This window comes from Trachemys scripta, chromosome 1 (assembly GCF_013100865.1).
Source record: "Trachemys scripta elegans isolate TJP31775 chromosome 1, CAS_Tse_1.0, whole genome shotgun sequence".
NCBI lineage: Eukaryota > Metazoa > Chordata > Testudines > Emydidae > Trachemys > Trachemys scripta.
This window is the reverse complement of record NC_048298.1, coordinates 23,099,365-23,117,723: the sequence shown is the minus strand read 5'-3', so window position 1 is coordinate 23,117,723 and position 18,359 is coordinate 23,099,365. Positions and strand designations below refer to the sequence as shown.

General features: G+C 40.4%; 1 protein-coding gene across 4 annotated transcripts in view; it reads left to right on the top strand.

The window, feature by feature from the left end:
- PHTF2 (putative homeodomain transcription factor 2) overlaps nt 1–17,715 on the top strand; it is a 145,306-nt gene extending 127,591 nt beyond the window's left edge. For all 4 annotated transcript variants that reach the window (XM_034765851.1, XM_034765841.1, XM_034765823.1 and 1 more), the window contains 3 exons: nt 10,743–10,838; nt 14,982–15,107; nt 15,894–17,715. In XM_034765851.1, the coding sequence (XP_034621742.1) occupies nt 10,743–10,838; nt 14,982–15,107; nt 15,894–15,914 (243 nt within the window). In that variant the 3' untranslated portion in view covers nt 15,915–17,715. The remainder of the gene's footprint in view (nt 1–10,742; nt 10,839–14,981; nt 15,108–15,893) is intronic.
- Nucleotides 17,716–18,359: the final 644 nt, after the last annotated feature.

Below are 18,359 nucleotides of genomic sequence, written 5' to 3'. Positions count from 1 at the left end.
TTCAGAAATTCTTCTTCAAGATGGCCCAGGAAGAGGTATATTTACATAAGATGTCTAAACAAACACAGCTTACATGCAACTTCTCTTAGGGAAGGCCCATCTTGGAAAGGATCTCTTAGGGAAGGCCCATCTTACAGAGGATCCCTAGACCAACTAGATGTTTATAGAATCATAGAATTGTAGGACTGGAAGGGACCTCGAAAGGTCTTCTAGTCCAGTCCCCTGCACTCAAAGCAGGACTAAGATCAGTGTGATGAAGCTGTTCTTCACAAGTGTGGAGTTGATGCTGCAAAGGAGAAACACGAGGCTGCTGTTCTGTGTGAAATCTGGCAGAATCAACTGGAGAAGATAACCTTGCTCTGGATGGGCGGGTGAATAAAGAACTCTTTAAACTGGTGGAAGGAGCAACCTCATGTCTGTGCAAGCATCCCTTTCTGCTGCCCAGCCCTATCAGTGACTCTAACAGCCAAAGCCCAACTCAACACCCTCAAGTTTCAGGGCAGATGAACAGCCCACAAAATCAGTTTCCAACTTGTTGGAACTCAGGATGATCAGGCATGCTTGCCTCCATTTCCTACCCTTCATCAGGGCAAAATGATCAGGGTCATGACAAGACATGTCCAGTATGTTTTACATCAACAAGCAGGAAGGCGCAAGATTCCCCTCCTTGTGCACTGAACTTATAAAGCTCTAGAACTGGTGCATAACCAACCATTTCCAGATTTAAGCAGTCCACCTTCTAGTCCATCTGGAACACCACTGCTGATGCCCTCAGCAGACACTTCTCCCATGACTACAAATGGGAACTAGACACTCAGGTCCTCCCTTGCATATTCCAGAGATGGTGAAAGCCAGAGATCGATCTTTTTGCCACCTCTGATAACAGGAAGTGTCCTCTCTTCTGTCCAAGAGGGATCTAGGTCACCACTCCCTTTGGGACGCCTTCCTTCTACCATGGAAAAGACCTTGTTCTATGCCTTACCTCCAACACCCTTAATTTTAACAAGATCAGGCAGTACAAGACCAGAGTTTATCCTCATAATGCCTACCTGGCCAAGAGAAGCGTGGTACTCTTACCTACTTCAGCTCTGTATCGAAATGCCGATCAGGCTCCAGATCATTCCTCATCTGCCTTGGGATGTGGGTCACACACTTCACCCCAAACTGGCAGTTCTGTGGCTCAGAGTCTGGCTCCCGGATGTTTCTCTGGAATAAAGGTTTCCTGCCTTACGGAGGTGCAGTAGGTGTTATTAAATAGTAGAAAAACATCAATCCGTGTACTTATCTGCAGAAATGGAAGAGATTTGTCCACTTGTGTGGTTGTCACTACCTCTGGTTGGAATCATTTCCCCTTTCCCTCATCCTAGATTACCTGCTGGATCTGAACTTTTCCGGGTTATCCATTAGTTCAGTCAAAGTACATCTCGTTGCTTTTTTCCCCCAGTTGAGGAATTCTCAATTTCTGCTCACCTGGTATCAAGATTCATTGGTCTGGGTAATCTCTTTCCCCGTGTTAGACCCTCTGCCCAATCTTGAGACATCAACCTGATTCTCAACCACCTTCCGAGAACTCCGTTTGAACCAATGGTGACCTGCTCCCTATTTCATGTATCTGTGAAGCAGTCTGTAGGGCCAGGGAGATTAGCGCCTTGATGGCAGACCCCCCTTTTTATCATGTTCTTTCATGATAGTCTTTTTACGTCCACATCCGAGGTTCCTATCCAAAGTTACACTGGATTTCCATCTCAAGTAGTCTATCCATCGATCCAGTGTTTTTTTCAAAACCTCACAGTTCTCAGTAGTAATCCTATTTCCATACCCTGGACGTTAGAAGGGCCTTAGCCTTTTACCTGGTAGGACTAAGCAGTTTAGGAGATCTCCTAGGCTCTTCATATTCTTCCCAGATAGGTCTAAGGGGACTTGCATTTCTGCTCAAAGACTTTCAAAGTGGATATCGGGTTGTATTGCTACTGTTATGAGTCTGCAGGTGGTCAGCAACTCCCTGGGGCCGAGAGTGCATTCAACCAAATGGTAGGCGACATCTGCTGCATTTTTTTGGAGAATATCCCAGTATTTGAGATATATAGAGCTGCTACCTGGTCTTCAGTTTGTACATTTTTGAAGCATTATGCTCTACTTCATGCTGTCAGATCTGATGTCACTTGGCTCTGCAGTACTATCTTCAGTTCTGGATCCTGTTCCGAAGCTCTCCCCTCCTTCTAGGGATACTGCTCAGAAGTCACTTGAAGTGGAGCATCTATAGGACACTACTAGAAAAGTAAGAAATGTTATCCTCTGATGTAACTATGGTTCTTTTAGATGTGTCCCCCTATGGATGCTCCACTACTCGCCCTCCTTCCCCTCTGCTTCAGTTGTTCCCTAGAGGATGAATGAGAAGGAACTGAGGGCGATTCATCCACGCACTCCTATGTAGCCTTGGTGTCTGCCACAAGGAGGCATTGGGTGCATGTATGGGCCAAACAGATGTCGCTAGCTAGAAATCTTCGATCGAGGGTTCGGAAAGTGGAGCATCTATAGGGGGACACATCTCAAAGAACTACAGTTACTGCACAGGTTGAGTAACATTTCCATCACTGGGCATATACACTCTTCAGCTAAAAACAATACAGCGAAATGCAATCAAAGCAACTGTCTCAACTTTTTATGCATATTCTAGACTTGCTGAACCTCTAAGAAGCAATGCTTCCATAAGAGCAGGGCCAGCTCCAGCGTTTTTGCCGCTCCAAGCGGCGGGGGGGGAGAAAGCTGCGATCGGCGGCACTTCAGCGGCAGCTCTGCCGCTGCCGCTTCATTCTTTGGCGGCAATTCGGCGGCAGGTCCTTCCCTCTGAGAGGGACTGAGGGACCCGCGCTGAAGAGTCGGACGTGCCGCCCCTTTCCGTTGGCTGTCCCAAGCACCTGCTTGCTGCACTGGTCCATCTGCTTCATCTATGACAACCTCGTCACATCTGTCACCAACAAAGAGTCAGCACGTTTAACAGTTCTGTAGAGAGCTGTTCCAAATCAATCATTTTGAATCTTTTTTTCATTTCTACCCCTTTTTGGCGAGTCTCATTTATAACTCTGAAGCCTGGAACAATATTACAGCAGCCTAATGGATTCCTCCAGATTAACCAGACTGGTTATACTCTTCAGTGCCAGTCTATTCCTACACCCCATCCACCATCCCCGTCCCTTTTCAGGGACTCCTCTGGAGGACTCTACAACAAGAAGTTCAATCTGTGAAGTCCCTCACAGCCATAGTAGAGGTTCCTCTTCATTTCAGGGGAAAGGTCATTTTTTCCTGCTTCCTAACAGAGGAGATTGGAGACCCATTCTGGATCTAGGCAGATTCAATAAATACATTTCACTCAAATTCCGAACCATGACCTTAACCTCAATAATCTTGTCCCCAGACCCACAAAATTGGTTTACAGCTCTGTACTGCCACAATGCATATTTCCAACCATCCTGCACACAGGAAATATTTCTGTTTCATAGTTGGGTACACAACATTTCCAATAGAGTTCTTCTGTTCGGCTTGTCAGCAGCCCCTGGGCCTTTACAAAATTTCTGGCAGCAGTGGCGGCATTTCTCAGGGTATGTCTACACAACAAACCTATGTCAGCCTATATTAGGTCAACTTACAGCCACTGCAGTAATTACTGCATGTCCACACTATCCTCGGGTCACTGGTGCAGATCCTCACCAGGAGTGCTTCCACTCACCTCAGAGTGGCAGTGTGGGGAGCTGAGAGCCCAGTCTCTCAACTCCAGTGGTAGCTTCCTGCCAGGACCCTGCTGCCCCACAGGCTCCCGACAGGCTGTCCTCCATCCTCCACTCCCTGTTCCCCACTGGGAGCTGGGGGAAGCCGCCCAGGCTTGTCCCCCTGATCCCTGCCCAGATCCGGGGTAAGCAGCCCGGTGCTTCTCCCCTACCCCATTCCCTTCCCTGCCAGGAGCTGGGGCAAGATACCCAGGGAATTCTTACTACCGGGGAACAGGCGCCAGCTGCCCCGGCTTCATACCCTCCCGCCCGCACCCTGACGGGAGTCGGCCAGCCTTGTCAATTTCCCAGCTGTGAAATTGACAGGGCTGCCTGGCTCCCAGCAGGGAGTGGGGTCCTAAGCTCTGCGGGCTCCAGATGGGAGCAGGGTCAAAAGCCACCTAGCTCTCCAGGTACTGGGGACTTACATGTCAATTTCACAGCTCCTACCATTAAATTGACAAGAAAGCTGATGTAAAGGATGCAGTATCTACATAAACACTGCGTCACCCTAACTACACCGACTTAAGCCTTATACCTTTCATGGAGGTGGACTTATGTCAGTGTATTAAGGCACTTACATCAGTGGGAGGAAGGCTGTAGTGTAGACACGGACATAATTAGGTCAACATAAGGCAGCTTATGTCGACTTAACTGTGTAGTGTAGACTAGCCCTCAGAAAGCAGAACATTTCAAGTTTATCCTTACATTGATGATTGGCTGATTTCAAGATACCCCTCCTCAGCAAGTTTCAGTTAACATTCGGTACATTCTCCATCTGTGTGCCAGTTTGGGGCTTGCAGTAAACAAGGAAAATCTGACTCCATCACAACAAAATAAAATTCAAGGGGGGTCTTCTGGATTCCACTTCGGTATCAATCCAGATTTGAGACCACAATGTGAATCATTTTCCAATTGCAGAGCAACCCTTGCACAACAGTAAGATCATGACTAAGAGTTCTGAGTCACAATGCGTGATGCATATTCATCACTCTTTATGCCAGACTTAACCTTCATTGTATGCAGGACTGGCTGAAATCAGTTTACACTCTAATACAACCTCATAGAGATATACTGGAAGGGGTTAGCTCCAATACAAACTCATAGAGATATATTGGAAGGGGACTCAGTTTGTACTTTCTTCGTTTCCATGATGGAAAGATCTGATTGATGTATACAAGGGTGTCCCTCTTGCACTTCTTCTCCCCTTGTTAACACTGGTGATGGATGCTTCCAGTCTAGGTTGGGAAGCACATTTAAGTCATCAGACTCAAGGTCTGTGGTCAAAAGTTGAATCTCTTCGATACATAAATATTTTGGAGCTCAGAGCAGTTTGTCTGACATGTAGCATTCTTGCCTCTAATCCAAGGCAAGTCAATTCAAGCGATGACAGACAACAGCGCTGAAATGTTTTATTTAAACAGGCAGGAATGGGCCTCTTCTGTGTCAGGAAGTAACCCAGGTATGGGAGTGATGCACCAGCCATCTAGTATCTGTCACTGGTATCCATCTAACAAAACTAATAAATACCCATGTGTTTCAGCTGGGCAGGCATTTTTGATCTGACCAGGAGTGGTCCATAAAGAACTCAATTAATCAGCACATTTTCCAAAACTGAATGCAAGAGATCATAGATTTGTTAGCCACAGAAGTGAACAAAAATGCAATATCTTTTGCTTGAGATAGAGATCCAACTCTGACCCTATCAGGTGCCTTCCTAATATCATGATCTTGATTTTGGATGTCCACCTACCCACCTATCCCCCTTAATTTTGCATACTCTGAGAAGGCCCAAGGATGCCACAGCAACAATGATATTAACTGCACCAGCCTGGCCCAGGCAATTTTTGATCCCAGACCTGCTGACACTGTCAGTTTGGATTCCAATAACATTGCCTTTACTGTCAAATTAGATGTCTCAAGATGACAGGAAGACACTGCACCTTAAAGCTTGGGATGCTTATTGCTTAACAGATGTAAAGAAGTCTTGCTCCAGGGATATACCGAATATTTTAATAGTAGAAAGGACTTGTGACAGGTTCCTCCTGGGGTGCTGCCTAGAACTGGGGTACTGCTGTGCCCTCTGACCCATCAGCCTGGGCTACCTCTCACCCTGTGCTGCTCTGACAAGCTGCAGACATGCTCCCGGCCTTACACTTCCACCAGCATACACACAGGTAGGGACACAGCCAGCTGCAGTTACATGCAGGCTCTCTGACTAGCCACTGCATGTTAACCAGCAGTAGAGAGGCTACAGCCAAAATAATGCCCAGCTTTCCAGCCTAGAACCCCAGAACAGTACTGTCCTGCCCTGGTCCAAACCCCAACCAGTATGAATTTATTATCCAGTTCGCCTCCCCCCTCAATGGGGAGAGGAATATGCAACAGCCTCTCTGAGCTAAGATTCCCAAGCACGTCACTCCAAACTCACTGGTTTAGATTAAAACATAAAATAAATTAACTACAAAAGATAGATTTTAAATGATTATAAGTGATAGCAAACAGATCAAAGCAGATGACTTCGTACATAAAGAAAAAAGTGATCTAAGCTTAATATACTAGAAAGATAGGATTTGAATTAAGAATCCCTCACCCTGATACAAGCAGGCTGCAGATTCTTAAGGCACAAACTATACTTGCTTTGCAGCTTGGAATCCCTAGGTCTTTCATACACAGGCTAGAAATCCCTTTAGCCTGGGTCCAGAACTTCCCCCAGTTCAGTCTTTGTTCCTCAGGTGCTTTCAGGAATCTTCTTGTATGGGGAGTGAAGAACAACAGATGATGTCACTCTCTGCCTTATATAGCTTTAGCATATGGCGGGAACCCTCTGTTTCAAAACTTGGTTCCCAGACAAGTTTGTGGAAAAATACTAACATCCCAAGATGGAGTTCAGAATCATGTGGCCTGGTCACATATCCTTGTAGAGTCATAGCAGCTATTACCACTACAGGCTGTTTGGAGTGTTCTCAGGAAAGCTCACCAGGTGGGAGATAAGCATCTCCTAAGGCCTATTGTTTTCCCTAATGGCCTATTACCCTGAATAGGCCCTTCCCAACCAACTATCTAGACTGAAAGCACCTTGTCTGGTGGGCGTTACCCAATTGTAACTACATTTGAAGTACCGATACATAATCAATATTTATAACTTCAGATACAAAAATGATACATGCATACAAGTAGGATAATCATATTCAGCAAATCATAGCTTTTCCAATGACACCTTACATGACCCGTCTTGCATAAAATAAATCATAATTATGCTATAATCATATAATAATATCACTATGAAGAATATGGGGTGCAGTGTCACAGGACCCTAAAAGATCTACTTATAATGACAAAAATGGAAAGATTCACTGTTTGGGCACAACAATGTTTCACCATTTCTAACAGACCTTCCATTCATTTTGGACTATCTGCTTTCACTAAATCATCTGAACTTTCACTTTTATAGAACTAACAGAATCTAGCAGCTATATCTTCTTAATTCACAAATTCAAAATAAAAAAATATTTTCATACCTTACGGTTTTTAGATTTTTAAAGATCTTAGTGTATTTAGTCCGACCCTCCCTCTCACCCGATTAGGGAAACCCCCTCCAACATGGGACTTTAATGTGGAATTAGTAGGACTGCTGAGTTCATTATATCATCTTTCAGTGAAAACATTGGTTTTAGTGGCCAGTATGTCTGGTCTGTCTGATTGGCAAAATTAAAGTTTTAATGGCCTGGTCATCATACATTATTTTTCATAGAGATTAGGTTTCTTTTAGGCCTAATCAGAGATTCCTTCTTAAAGTGGTTTCTGACTTTCATATTAATCAGACCATTCATTTACTGGTTTTCTTTCCCAAATCTGATGCTAGCAGTTCTGAAGGAAAATTACACACTTTTGTAATTTTGAGAACATTGTATTTTTATTAACATATAACCAAACCATTTAGAGTCTCTTCTATATTATTTATAGCCTATATTGAAAGAGTAAAAGGGAAAGCAATTTCTTCCTAGAGGTTATCCCGATAGATTTCAGACTGTATTAGACTATGTTATTAAATAACTAAGTTTGATCGCCTTGCTTAGATAAAAGCTCACTCTGCTAGAACTCAGGTAGCATTTGTGGCTTCCTTTAAAAATGTCCCCATCTCCAAAACTTGTAAAGCTGCCTCCTGGAGTTTAATTCGTACACTAATAAAATGCTATGCAACTGGGGAGGATTCTTGAGCTGGTGCTAGCTTTGGCAAGGCAGTTTTTCAGTCCGCATTTGGTTAAGACTGTTGACCCACTGGAGGAGGTCATTGTTTGGGAATCATCAGGAGTGTAATACATATAAACAATCACTGGAAGAAAAGCTGCTACTTACTTTACAGTAACTGATGTTCTTTGATATGTATTACCTAGTTGTAATTACCGAGCCCTCCTTCCTCACTATGAGATTCTATAGTCATGTAGATTCTGGTTAGCAAATGAACTGAGATGCAGTTGGCCCTGCTGTGCCCTTTTATGCCTTCTGGAGTGTGAGGGTAGCTAGGGCACAGACCTGGGCCAACAGGCACTGCTGGCCAAAATGTTCTGATCTCACTACTGAGGGCTCACGTGCACCAAGAGTAAAATACATTTAGAGAGCACATTTCAAAGAACACCAGTTACTGTAAGGTAACCATCTTACACAATTAACCAACGTACGAGCATTTTGTGTATTATGTAGCTTTGACTAAACCAATTCATATGTGCTGAAAACAAACTTGCTGATACTGAACTGACTGGACACAGGGCTGGCTCTGGCTTTTTTGCCGCCCCAGGCAAAAAAGCCTCCCACCACCACCACCCCTAACCCCCTCCCCAGCGTGGCAGAGGAGGGCGCCGAGCCCGGCCGCGGGCCCGCTCTCCCCGGCCGGCCGGAGCGTCGGGGGGAGGCCGTCGAGCCCGCTGCGGCTCCGCTGGCGGCCGGAGCCCCAGGAGGAGGCCGGAGAGCCCGACTGGGGCTCCGCTCTCCCCGGCGGCCAGAGCGCCGGGGGGAGGGCGGAGTGCCCGGCCGGGGCTCCGCTCTCCCCGGCGGCCAGAGCGCCAGGGGGAGGGCGGCCATCCCACTGTGGCTCTGCTCTCCCCGGCGGTCGGAGCGCCGCGCCGCCCCCCTCCAGGTGCCACCCCAAGCACAAGCTTGGTGAGCTGGTGCCTGGAGCCGGCCCTGACTGGACAGAATACACATCTTTCAAAAATTAACAAAATTCTGGATTCAACCATCTTACCTTGCATGTTTTGAGTTACCCAGTTTTCTGTCTATTGATACAACAAACTGTGATACTGACTCCTTCACAAACACACATTTGGAGAAATTTGGATCTTCATTTTTAAATGCTGCATGAATAAGATGGAGCTTAACTTTGCCTTCCATAAACTAAGTTTTCCACGGCTTCCTCCTATTCTGGGTTCAGCAAATGGACTTTGTTTTTGGTATCAGTCATGCTAGAGAAATAAAGGAGAGATTCCATAGCTTCTTTTTTTTTAGTTAGGTCAAGTCAGATTTCCATTGACACTTTGAAATTAGTTATCCGCTTGTAACCTGTCAAGTCCTTCTGAAACCACCTTCAATTGCTTTTATAAGTAAAGTGCTTCTGTCTAGTTCCTTGATTGTATAAAATGTGTGCTATGTTTTGATCAAAGTCCTCTTTGTGCTCAGGGCATACTTTAACATGCTTATGCAAATACGGAGACTCTGTGTCCCTGAGAGTTCCACAGACTATCATTGAAAAACTTGGGTATCAACCCTTCTTTTTTTTTGTAAACTAGCCATGAGGTTGGTTATTGCCAAAGGATCTTTGTCCCCACAGTGTCCTTTAGTTATTACTTTCTCAATATGATTTAATATGCTACATACAGATAGCTCACTTCATTCCTGTTTTAGAGATGGTTTTGGTTTCCACGCTATTCCCACTTTCAAGCGATATTCCCTATACTTAATCAGTCTTAAGTCTAAAACCAGAATGCACATTTTAAGTGGCCTGACTGTACATTGGAAGTTTAACACGATTGTACCTGAAAAGTTCTCTCCTCTTTTTTTGTTTTATTTTCATATTGTGGAAAAATGGTAATTCCTTCTTTTCAGAAGTAAAATCAGTAGCATTGAGTAGGAATGCATTTTTTCCTGTATGGATGCTAGTAGCCATTATTGGATCATTCCTCATGTTTGAGCCTCAGCTTATGTTAATGCCAGTTTAGATTATTTTGTTTCTTTATTTTTTCCTCTGCTACGTGATATCTGTGAGTTTGTCTGTCTGGAGTCTATCTTTAAATTGCTCATTTTATTCTATACTGAAGGTAACTTTTTATATTAAAAAAAAAAATCAGCAAGTTAAAAACATTTCTTTTCATTTGTTTTTATTAATTATCAAGTGATCTTTGCCACGTTTTGGGTGTTAAAGACAAACAGAAGCTGCTTATGTTCCAAAGTTTCTGGAAAGCCTGGAACAGGGAGTTAAATTATAATTTTTAGCTACACTTTCAGGGCAATGTTGTCATCAAAAATGTCTTCCAAGATCATTGAAATTGTCAGCGTTCAGTTTTTCTGCTTCAATAAAGAGTTTCATTCATTGGCATATTTGATTATCACCTGGAGAATTTTGTCAGAGTATTAAGACTCCAGAGAGAACAGAGCATCTTGTGTCCTTTAAGCAACTTTTATTGCTCTTTCTTTCCAATCAGATTTGTGGATGTGTCAAATTACAGATTCAGTTATTGTCTTAATGAGAGAGTCACAATTATTTTGGTACATCATAAAATGTGTTTTTATTATAGTATTAATCATACAAACATTTGTTCTTAAAAAAGAAAAAAGAAAAAACAACAACCCTCTGGATTTCCACAATAGAGTTATGTATTTATCATATTATTACTGACTAATCACTTATCCCGTTAACAATTGTTTTTGAATGTATTCTTGCTAACTCAGTTGAGGTGTTAAATCAGTATTTTATTTGAATAGATAAATCTATATTTGAAAATGGAGAAGAAGCCTAATAAGAAGGAGGAACTGACACTAGTAAACAATGTTTTAAAACTTGCTACTAAACTCCTGAAGGTAAGAATGAAAATGGAGTACAACAATGTTAGTCATGATCAAGAAAGAGAACATCTTGCTTATCCTAGCATTTCTGTAGTATGCACTATATACCCTTCCCCTTTAAACCCACTTTCCCTAATAGTCTGTGTGTCACCAGGACACTTTCTCATATGCTTCAGTCTGTTGTGTTCTGTCATCACTGTGGATTGCAAATAGAAATTTATTAAAGTCATTGTTAAGTTTCACTTTGTAATGAACAGTACATGAAGAGTATAGTGAGGGGAGCCTTTGGGATAGGCACTGGACCAAAGGAGGAGGAGTCTATAAGCTTGCTTTGTTTTTGATCTCTGTTCTATATAAGGTGCCCAAATAGTCAATTACTGTAACATTAATACTCTTCTGTAAAGCTAATCCTCCTAAATGCTGCAACAGTTGTTGGTTATTTACTGTTTAAAATTAAAATCAACTTATTTGTACATATTTAAGAATCCTGTCATAGAATTGAGAGAAGTGGGTTGTTGTTTTTTTTAAAAAAAGGGGGTTTTCTAGTCATGTTCATTTCTGTGCCGGTTGCAGAGTATTTCATCCAGTCTAAATTTTAAATTACGTAGTTGTAAATGATACTTAAGTAAATGAAACTATGCCTGTGCATAAAATTACTCACATTTTTACAGGTGAACTCATAGTATAGGTATAGACTAGATCATCATGGGGAGTGTTTTGGAAATATTATACTTCCTTTTGTCAACTGATCAACGGATTATGATTGAATGGATGGAAGTGTTCACATGCCAGATTGATTGTGGCTTAGGAAGTCATTCACGAGAACCTTCTATAGAAGCCCTTGTATTCTAATGCACCTTACTCATTATTCTAATGGACTTATTCTCTGCGAATATGGAGACAGCTACTGGAGTAACTCTTCCAACTTGCTTCTGGAGGAAGGATTATGCAATTTTTTTCTTTTCTGATGAGAACTTAGAAGTCTGATGTATCAGACTGGTTTTGACAACTCACCAATTATTTGAACCTCTACAGCTGTAACTGTACAGCACAGCCTGGCAGTATTGGACCTGGCAGATACCAAATCTAGATCCATACACTATTCAGTGTCAAGAAACTGTTTTGAGAGGTATTGGTCACTACAGTGAAGAACACCACTGAACTAAACATACTACAGTGAGTGTGATTAAGAAGTTTCTACCTGTTTGAGAGAGAGAACTGATTCTACCTATATTTCCTATTTTAAGATAAGTAATCTCTGTCATACCAAAATTAAAATCTTTCAAGCCCAAAGAAAGTTTTTAGGATTATTCACTCTGGAGAAGGAAAAAACCCCAAACCCTCTTGCTTTCACTCTCCTAACTATAGCTTGGAAAGAGGTTACAGATATGCCTTTCACTCCACCAGAGCTAAGGACTAGTTCAGTATCTCCAGTGAAAAAGCCAGAAGAATGCCATCAGGTTACAATAAGGCTATGCTAGCCTGGGCCAACCTTAAAAAGCATAACCTGCAGGTAACTTACCTGCCTCTGGAAATTTCCACCACATGCGTCTGACGAAGTGGATATTCACCCATGAAAGCTTATGCTCCAATACGTTTGTTAGTCTATAAGGTGCCACAGGACTCTTTGTCGCTTTTTACAGATCCAGACTAACATGGCTACCCCATTGATACTGGGCCAACCTTGACTGCCTAGAGAGAGAGAGAGGTGTTTTAGAATATTAGCTGGGTTTGACCAGTGGCAAATGTGTCTTGTAGATAATTAGGCCAGGTTTTCATCAACATCACATCCTACCATATAATTTTGACTTGGTCTGTGCATCTGGCAAAAACAAGGACACAGATTGCATCCTGTTGTGCACTGGGGTAATTGTTCATATCCTAATGGCAGACTAGAACACAGGTGTTTACAGCATATTTCTTGTTATCCGAGAAGGATGGGATTTTTGTCACAATTTGGATCTCATCTGCCCATATCAACTTGTCCAGAAATCCATATTCATGATGGAAATCCTAGTGTTCCTCATCCAAAAGAACAACTCTCAGGACTTTGTGTTCAGTGGCCCTCAGAGGCATATCTGTATGTACACATTCACCTGGTTAACTCCTGGTTAGAATACTTTCGTTATGAACAGGAACTCCTAGTATGTGGCTATTCCTTTTATTTTGTTATTAGCCCCCGAGAGATTTTTTCCAGCTGGTAACTGTGGTTGCTGCCCTAAGGAAGGGAAGTATCCTTGATCACCTTGATCGATCGGTCCTTCAGCCCTCATATAGATTGAGCCGATCACAACACGTCTTTCATTCTTCTCATATCCTGGCCGCCTCCTCCATATGTGCAGCCATGTCTTTTCATGATAAAATCGTTCCATCTCTTTGGAGTTCAGCCAAGTGGTTGTTTCAGTTCCTGTGGATACCACTCGGCGACAGCTGCAGTCCATCGATTGTCGGTGAGCCTCGCTATATGCCCGGCCTATCGCATTTTACTATGCCTGCTCTCAACAATGACGTCCTGCACTCCACTCCGCTGTCTGATCACTTCATTGGGAACTCGGTCACAGATTGAAATTCCCAGAATTCTTCTTTCCATTGCCCTCTCCGTGACAGACAGTCATTTAATACAAGGAAGGTGTCATTCAGAGATCAGAGATGTATATATGAGCACCTCACCCTCCCTGATTGAACTAACCTCATCTCCATATTGATTTATACCTGCCTCTGGAAATTTCCATTACTTGCATCTGAAGAAGTGAGGTTCTTACCCACGAAAGCTTATGCTCCCAATACTTCTGTTAGTCTTAAAGGTGCCACAGGACCCTCTGTTGCTTTTTACATGAAAGTTGATGACATTTTTGGCTACTTATGCCTTTGTGTGAATTGCATAGTGGGGAACAGTAATTTTTCCTTTCTCCCACCTTTGCCTCACTATTGAGATTTTAACCCATCATGGCTCTTATTCTTTACACCCTTCCAATGTGTATGTATAGCACCTACTAGAATGGGGCCACAGTCTTAGTTGTGCCTCTAGGAACTACTGTAATACAAGTAATAAATAACAAATGAGCCATAAGAATTAACAACATGGGATGCCATTTGTAAAACTTGATTTTATAATTACCAACGGGTATTTTGGATATATGTGAACAACTGTTTGTTACAGAAAGTTATGAGTCGAAGATAATAATAAAGTAATGTTTTAAAATATTTTAATAACTTTGGCACTATGCAAAGTGTCAGATAACACCATTTCATATAAAACCATTGTTCAGTAGTGAACAAGGTAATCGCTGCAGCATTATGAATATTTGCCATGCAATTATTTGTGTTTTCTTGATTTTTTTTAAGTGATTTCTTAAATTTGGTTTCTTTTCATACTAAGAAAATAAGTGTTTTCACCTGGAGACATGCCCTTTGGATAACAAACTGAATTAATGTCTTTGTAGTACTAATTTCTGTCCTATACTACTAAAAAAAAAAAAAAAAAAAAAAAAAAAAACAACACAAGAACTGTCCTATTAACCCTTTGGCACAATGGATAGCTCTTCTGCTAAGAGCTAATGTGTAATGTATTATTGCTTAACATCAGTATATTTCAGCTCTTGTCATGAAAAGTTGTAGGTTTCTTTTTGTTTTTGCAGCAGAAGTGAGGAGGCATCAGAGCATGAGTTTTTGTTAAAACCCTCTTTTACATTATTTTACAGTACAGCAGCCAGTCTGAAGTGACTGAGCTCTTTAACTTTCCCTATTATTCTGCTCAGCCCTTAAATTCTTGCCCTTTTCACTGCACAGCACCCTCTTTCTTTTGGAAGTCTAGTTTTCCCAGTATTTGTTGGATCCAGAGTTGGAACTTCAAGATGCTTCTCAAGCACATACACTGTGCCAACAACAAAATGGGCAGTTAAATCAGCTGTCTGGCTGTCCTGGTGCAGTAATTGGAGTTGTAAGCAGTTTTTTTTCCTTAAAATATTTTGTCTTATTTGTCAATACTGTGACCCCTTTACAGCCTCAAAGGCATTCAAAGTTACATATCACAAATCTTGTTAATGTGCTTAATGTGATCATTGAAGTATTAGTTCCATATTTGATATTATCTTGATATTAAAATTGCTTTTGTATAATTTGTGTGTTTTAATTATGTAAATATATTTCCATTGGTAGGAATTGGACAGCCCCTTCAGGTTATATGGGCTTACAATGAACCCACTGCTTTATAACATCACCCAAGTTGTCATCCTGTCTGCTGTTTCTGGTGTTATCAGTGACTTGCTTGGATTTAATCTAAAGGTGATCACTTCCAGTATCATGTATTGATCCAGAACACACAAAATGTCACAATTGTATGTGCATAGTGACCTCAGTAAAAATACATAGTAAAGTTAAGAATATTGTTTGAAAATAATTTCATCAAATTTAATGTACATAAACAGAGGATCTTCATTCTATTCTTAGAACACATCAACCACCAGAAAGCTTTTCACATTTATTTCTTCCAACCTTGGGCCTTCATTTAGCAGATACACCTCTGTACAGGCTCAGTTAATTTAGTTAACTAATCTTACAAGACCTACGTCTAATTTAGGAAATTATCTCTGCCTCTTGACCATTATTTTTTACTGCTAGCTTGTTTGCAGTTCTTGGAGTGCTACAGAAAATGCACATATCACCTCTTCCCCCACAATATGCATGATGTCACAACATGATGTAGGATCACCTTGTCATACTATGCATCATGTCACCCCATGATGAGAGAATGAACTGATCATTTAACACTGAAATCTGAACTGCATGAGCTGTCATAATTTCCAGACTCAGGAGATAGGGGAATATCAGTTACAAAAGCTTGCAGTAGTATCAGGTATCTAGTCCTGATGCCTAGCCATTCATTTTTCTAAATAGATTACAAAAATATCTGTGTTCTTTCACAAGTAAAGGAATGTAACAGTGATTCTGTACACTTTAGACACAGCGGTATGTTTTAAAATGTAAACACAGGGTTGTACTGTAACTTTAATATTTAACTGAAAATTCATGCAAAACTTAAAATGTTCATTGCTGCTTTCACTTTTTCAGCTCTGGAAGATCAAATCATGACAATACACAAAGAGAAGATGTAGCACAGTATTCTGGCAAAATGCATTGATTGACTAAACTGCCTCAGAGCAGTCACTGAAATGTGCTTTGGAAGCTATGGCCTCTTCAAGGATGTAGTTTGGAAAACTGAAGTGTTTACATCTGATTGTCTTGTGCAATCTTTATATTTATTTTATCATCTCACTGTTTTTTATGTTTTAGCTGACATTTTGTATTTTATTTTCAAGTATTGGTATGCTTAGTTATTGAAAGGGTTAGAAAACTGATATCCAGTTACTTGAGATCCTGGTAATTGGTCACACTAAATTACTGTATCTTTTGTGAAAGCGAAATACAAATGCTAAGCTTTTATACTTCATAATTTATGGGTAAAAACAGAATATTTGTAGATTGATTGTTACAGTAGAAATGATACATATTTACAAATAACTTAAAGTACTGACAATACAGTATGACAGATAGTGGAAATGTTTTATGTTAATGCTAGAAGCAAGCTGGTTTTTTACTTTTTTTTGAGTGAGTCCAGGATCTAAACTGATTAAGCTGCAGTTTAATCACCCTTGGATATTAATAAGGTATTACATAACAGGTCAACAAGTACTCTTTAATAACACTTTTATTAGAGCAATAATTGTAAATGGTTAATATGCTGTAAGATATTTTGATAAAATTAACTATTGTATTTATTTGAAACACTGGACTATTTGCACAGATTCAACTGTGCATGTTCAGTATGTGCACTTTTTATTGTTACTTTTAATTAGGACCTTTATATATAGTAAAGGTAATATATTATGGTGGACTGTGGAGCAATATATTATTTTTGCAATCTGAGTATTTGGACTTCACCTATGAGTGAAAAAGTTGTTAATGGAAGATGGTAAATTATATATGCTCAAGAATAGGACAGATACTCTCCCATAGTACACTATAGTATATGCTGTTTATACCACACTTAACTTTAAGAACAGTTGTTACATTATATAGAAACATTTCTTTTTTTAAGTCTTATTTGTTTCCATGCCTACATCTCCTGCAATTCTAAAAATGTAGCTTGCAAAATCTATCAACTAAAACTAGTATGCAGTGTTGTTGTAGTTAAGGCATTTTTTTTGTTTAAATGCTGCTAATGTTAGCATCACTTAGCTTCTCCTCAATGTTTTTATTTAGGTTGCCAAGTCTCCACTCTAAACCCTGATGCTACTTAAAGAGCATGATTTTGAAGGCAGATTTGTTTTGGGGTTTACATTTTAGGTTAGCTCAATTGTGACTCATTATTTCCTTAGCCGTATCAGATAGTTTTTGAATATGGAAAAACTAGAAATTCATCCCTTCAGAGTTATTAGTTAATTTGTGCTTAAACATATAACAACATCCCACTTACAAAACTGTATTAGGCGGGCCAATATCATGTTTGAGTATCATTAAACATTTTACTTTTAGGGGAATATATTTATGATTAGAATTCAAAAAGATCATCTGCTTCAGATTGGAAAAGAGCCTATTACATTTTCTACTATGTGATACATACATATATACACACTAAAAAAAAAATCCATCAGACATGACATATTACTAATCCTCTATCATTAAATAGTTGAGGTAATGTATCTTAAACTTGTGTGGTATAAAAAAAATTTATATACGAAGCAACACAAACAAGCATTTTGTATTTTATTTGCTTATGTACTAATGTTTAATAATGACCAAAGTGCATTCTGGTTTTTGAAGGAATGTATTACTGGAGCTTTAAGAACATGTTATTCTTAGTTTCTCATGTGATAAATTTGGCTGCATCTGATCTGTTTCTTCTTCCTCTGTTATCTGATGTTGGGATTGTTTTTAGGAATTAAGTATATTTTATAAAGTTTTTTTCCCAAAATATGGTACAGACCTACACAGAACTTAATTTTGCACAGAATATATTTTAAAGGGGGAGGGCGGGGGAGGGAGAGTACAGCAAGAATTGTATAGGGGTAAAAGATGAGACTGTTGGTTTTCACAGCCTGTCACTAATTTATTCCAGAATGGAAATATTTTTGAGAAACTTGTGTTAAATATACTGCTTTCAGTGTGTGTGTATATATATATATATATATATATATATATATATATATATATATATATATATATATAAAAAAGTAACAGTTTGGGTTGAAGATGGAAATTAGTTTGTAACTACATATACCTCATCAAGTGGCAATATGCTGGATTGTTGCACTAACAGTGGGAGCGTAGGGAGAATAAAATGAGGGTTTGTAAAAAGAAACGAAGGGTACTTCACTGTAAATGCAGACACATGTAAATTGCTGTCATCAGGTATATCAATAATGCAAGAAAATAAATGAGAGAAATGTTCTACATCCCTTAATATGAAAAAGCCAGTACAAAAATAGAGGTAAGTAGAAATATGGCGGATCTTGTGTGTTAACTGTTGTTTTTTGC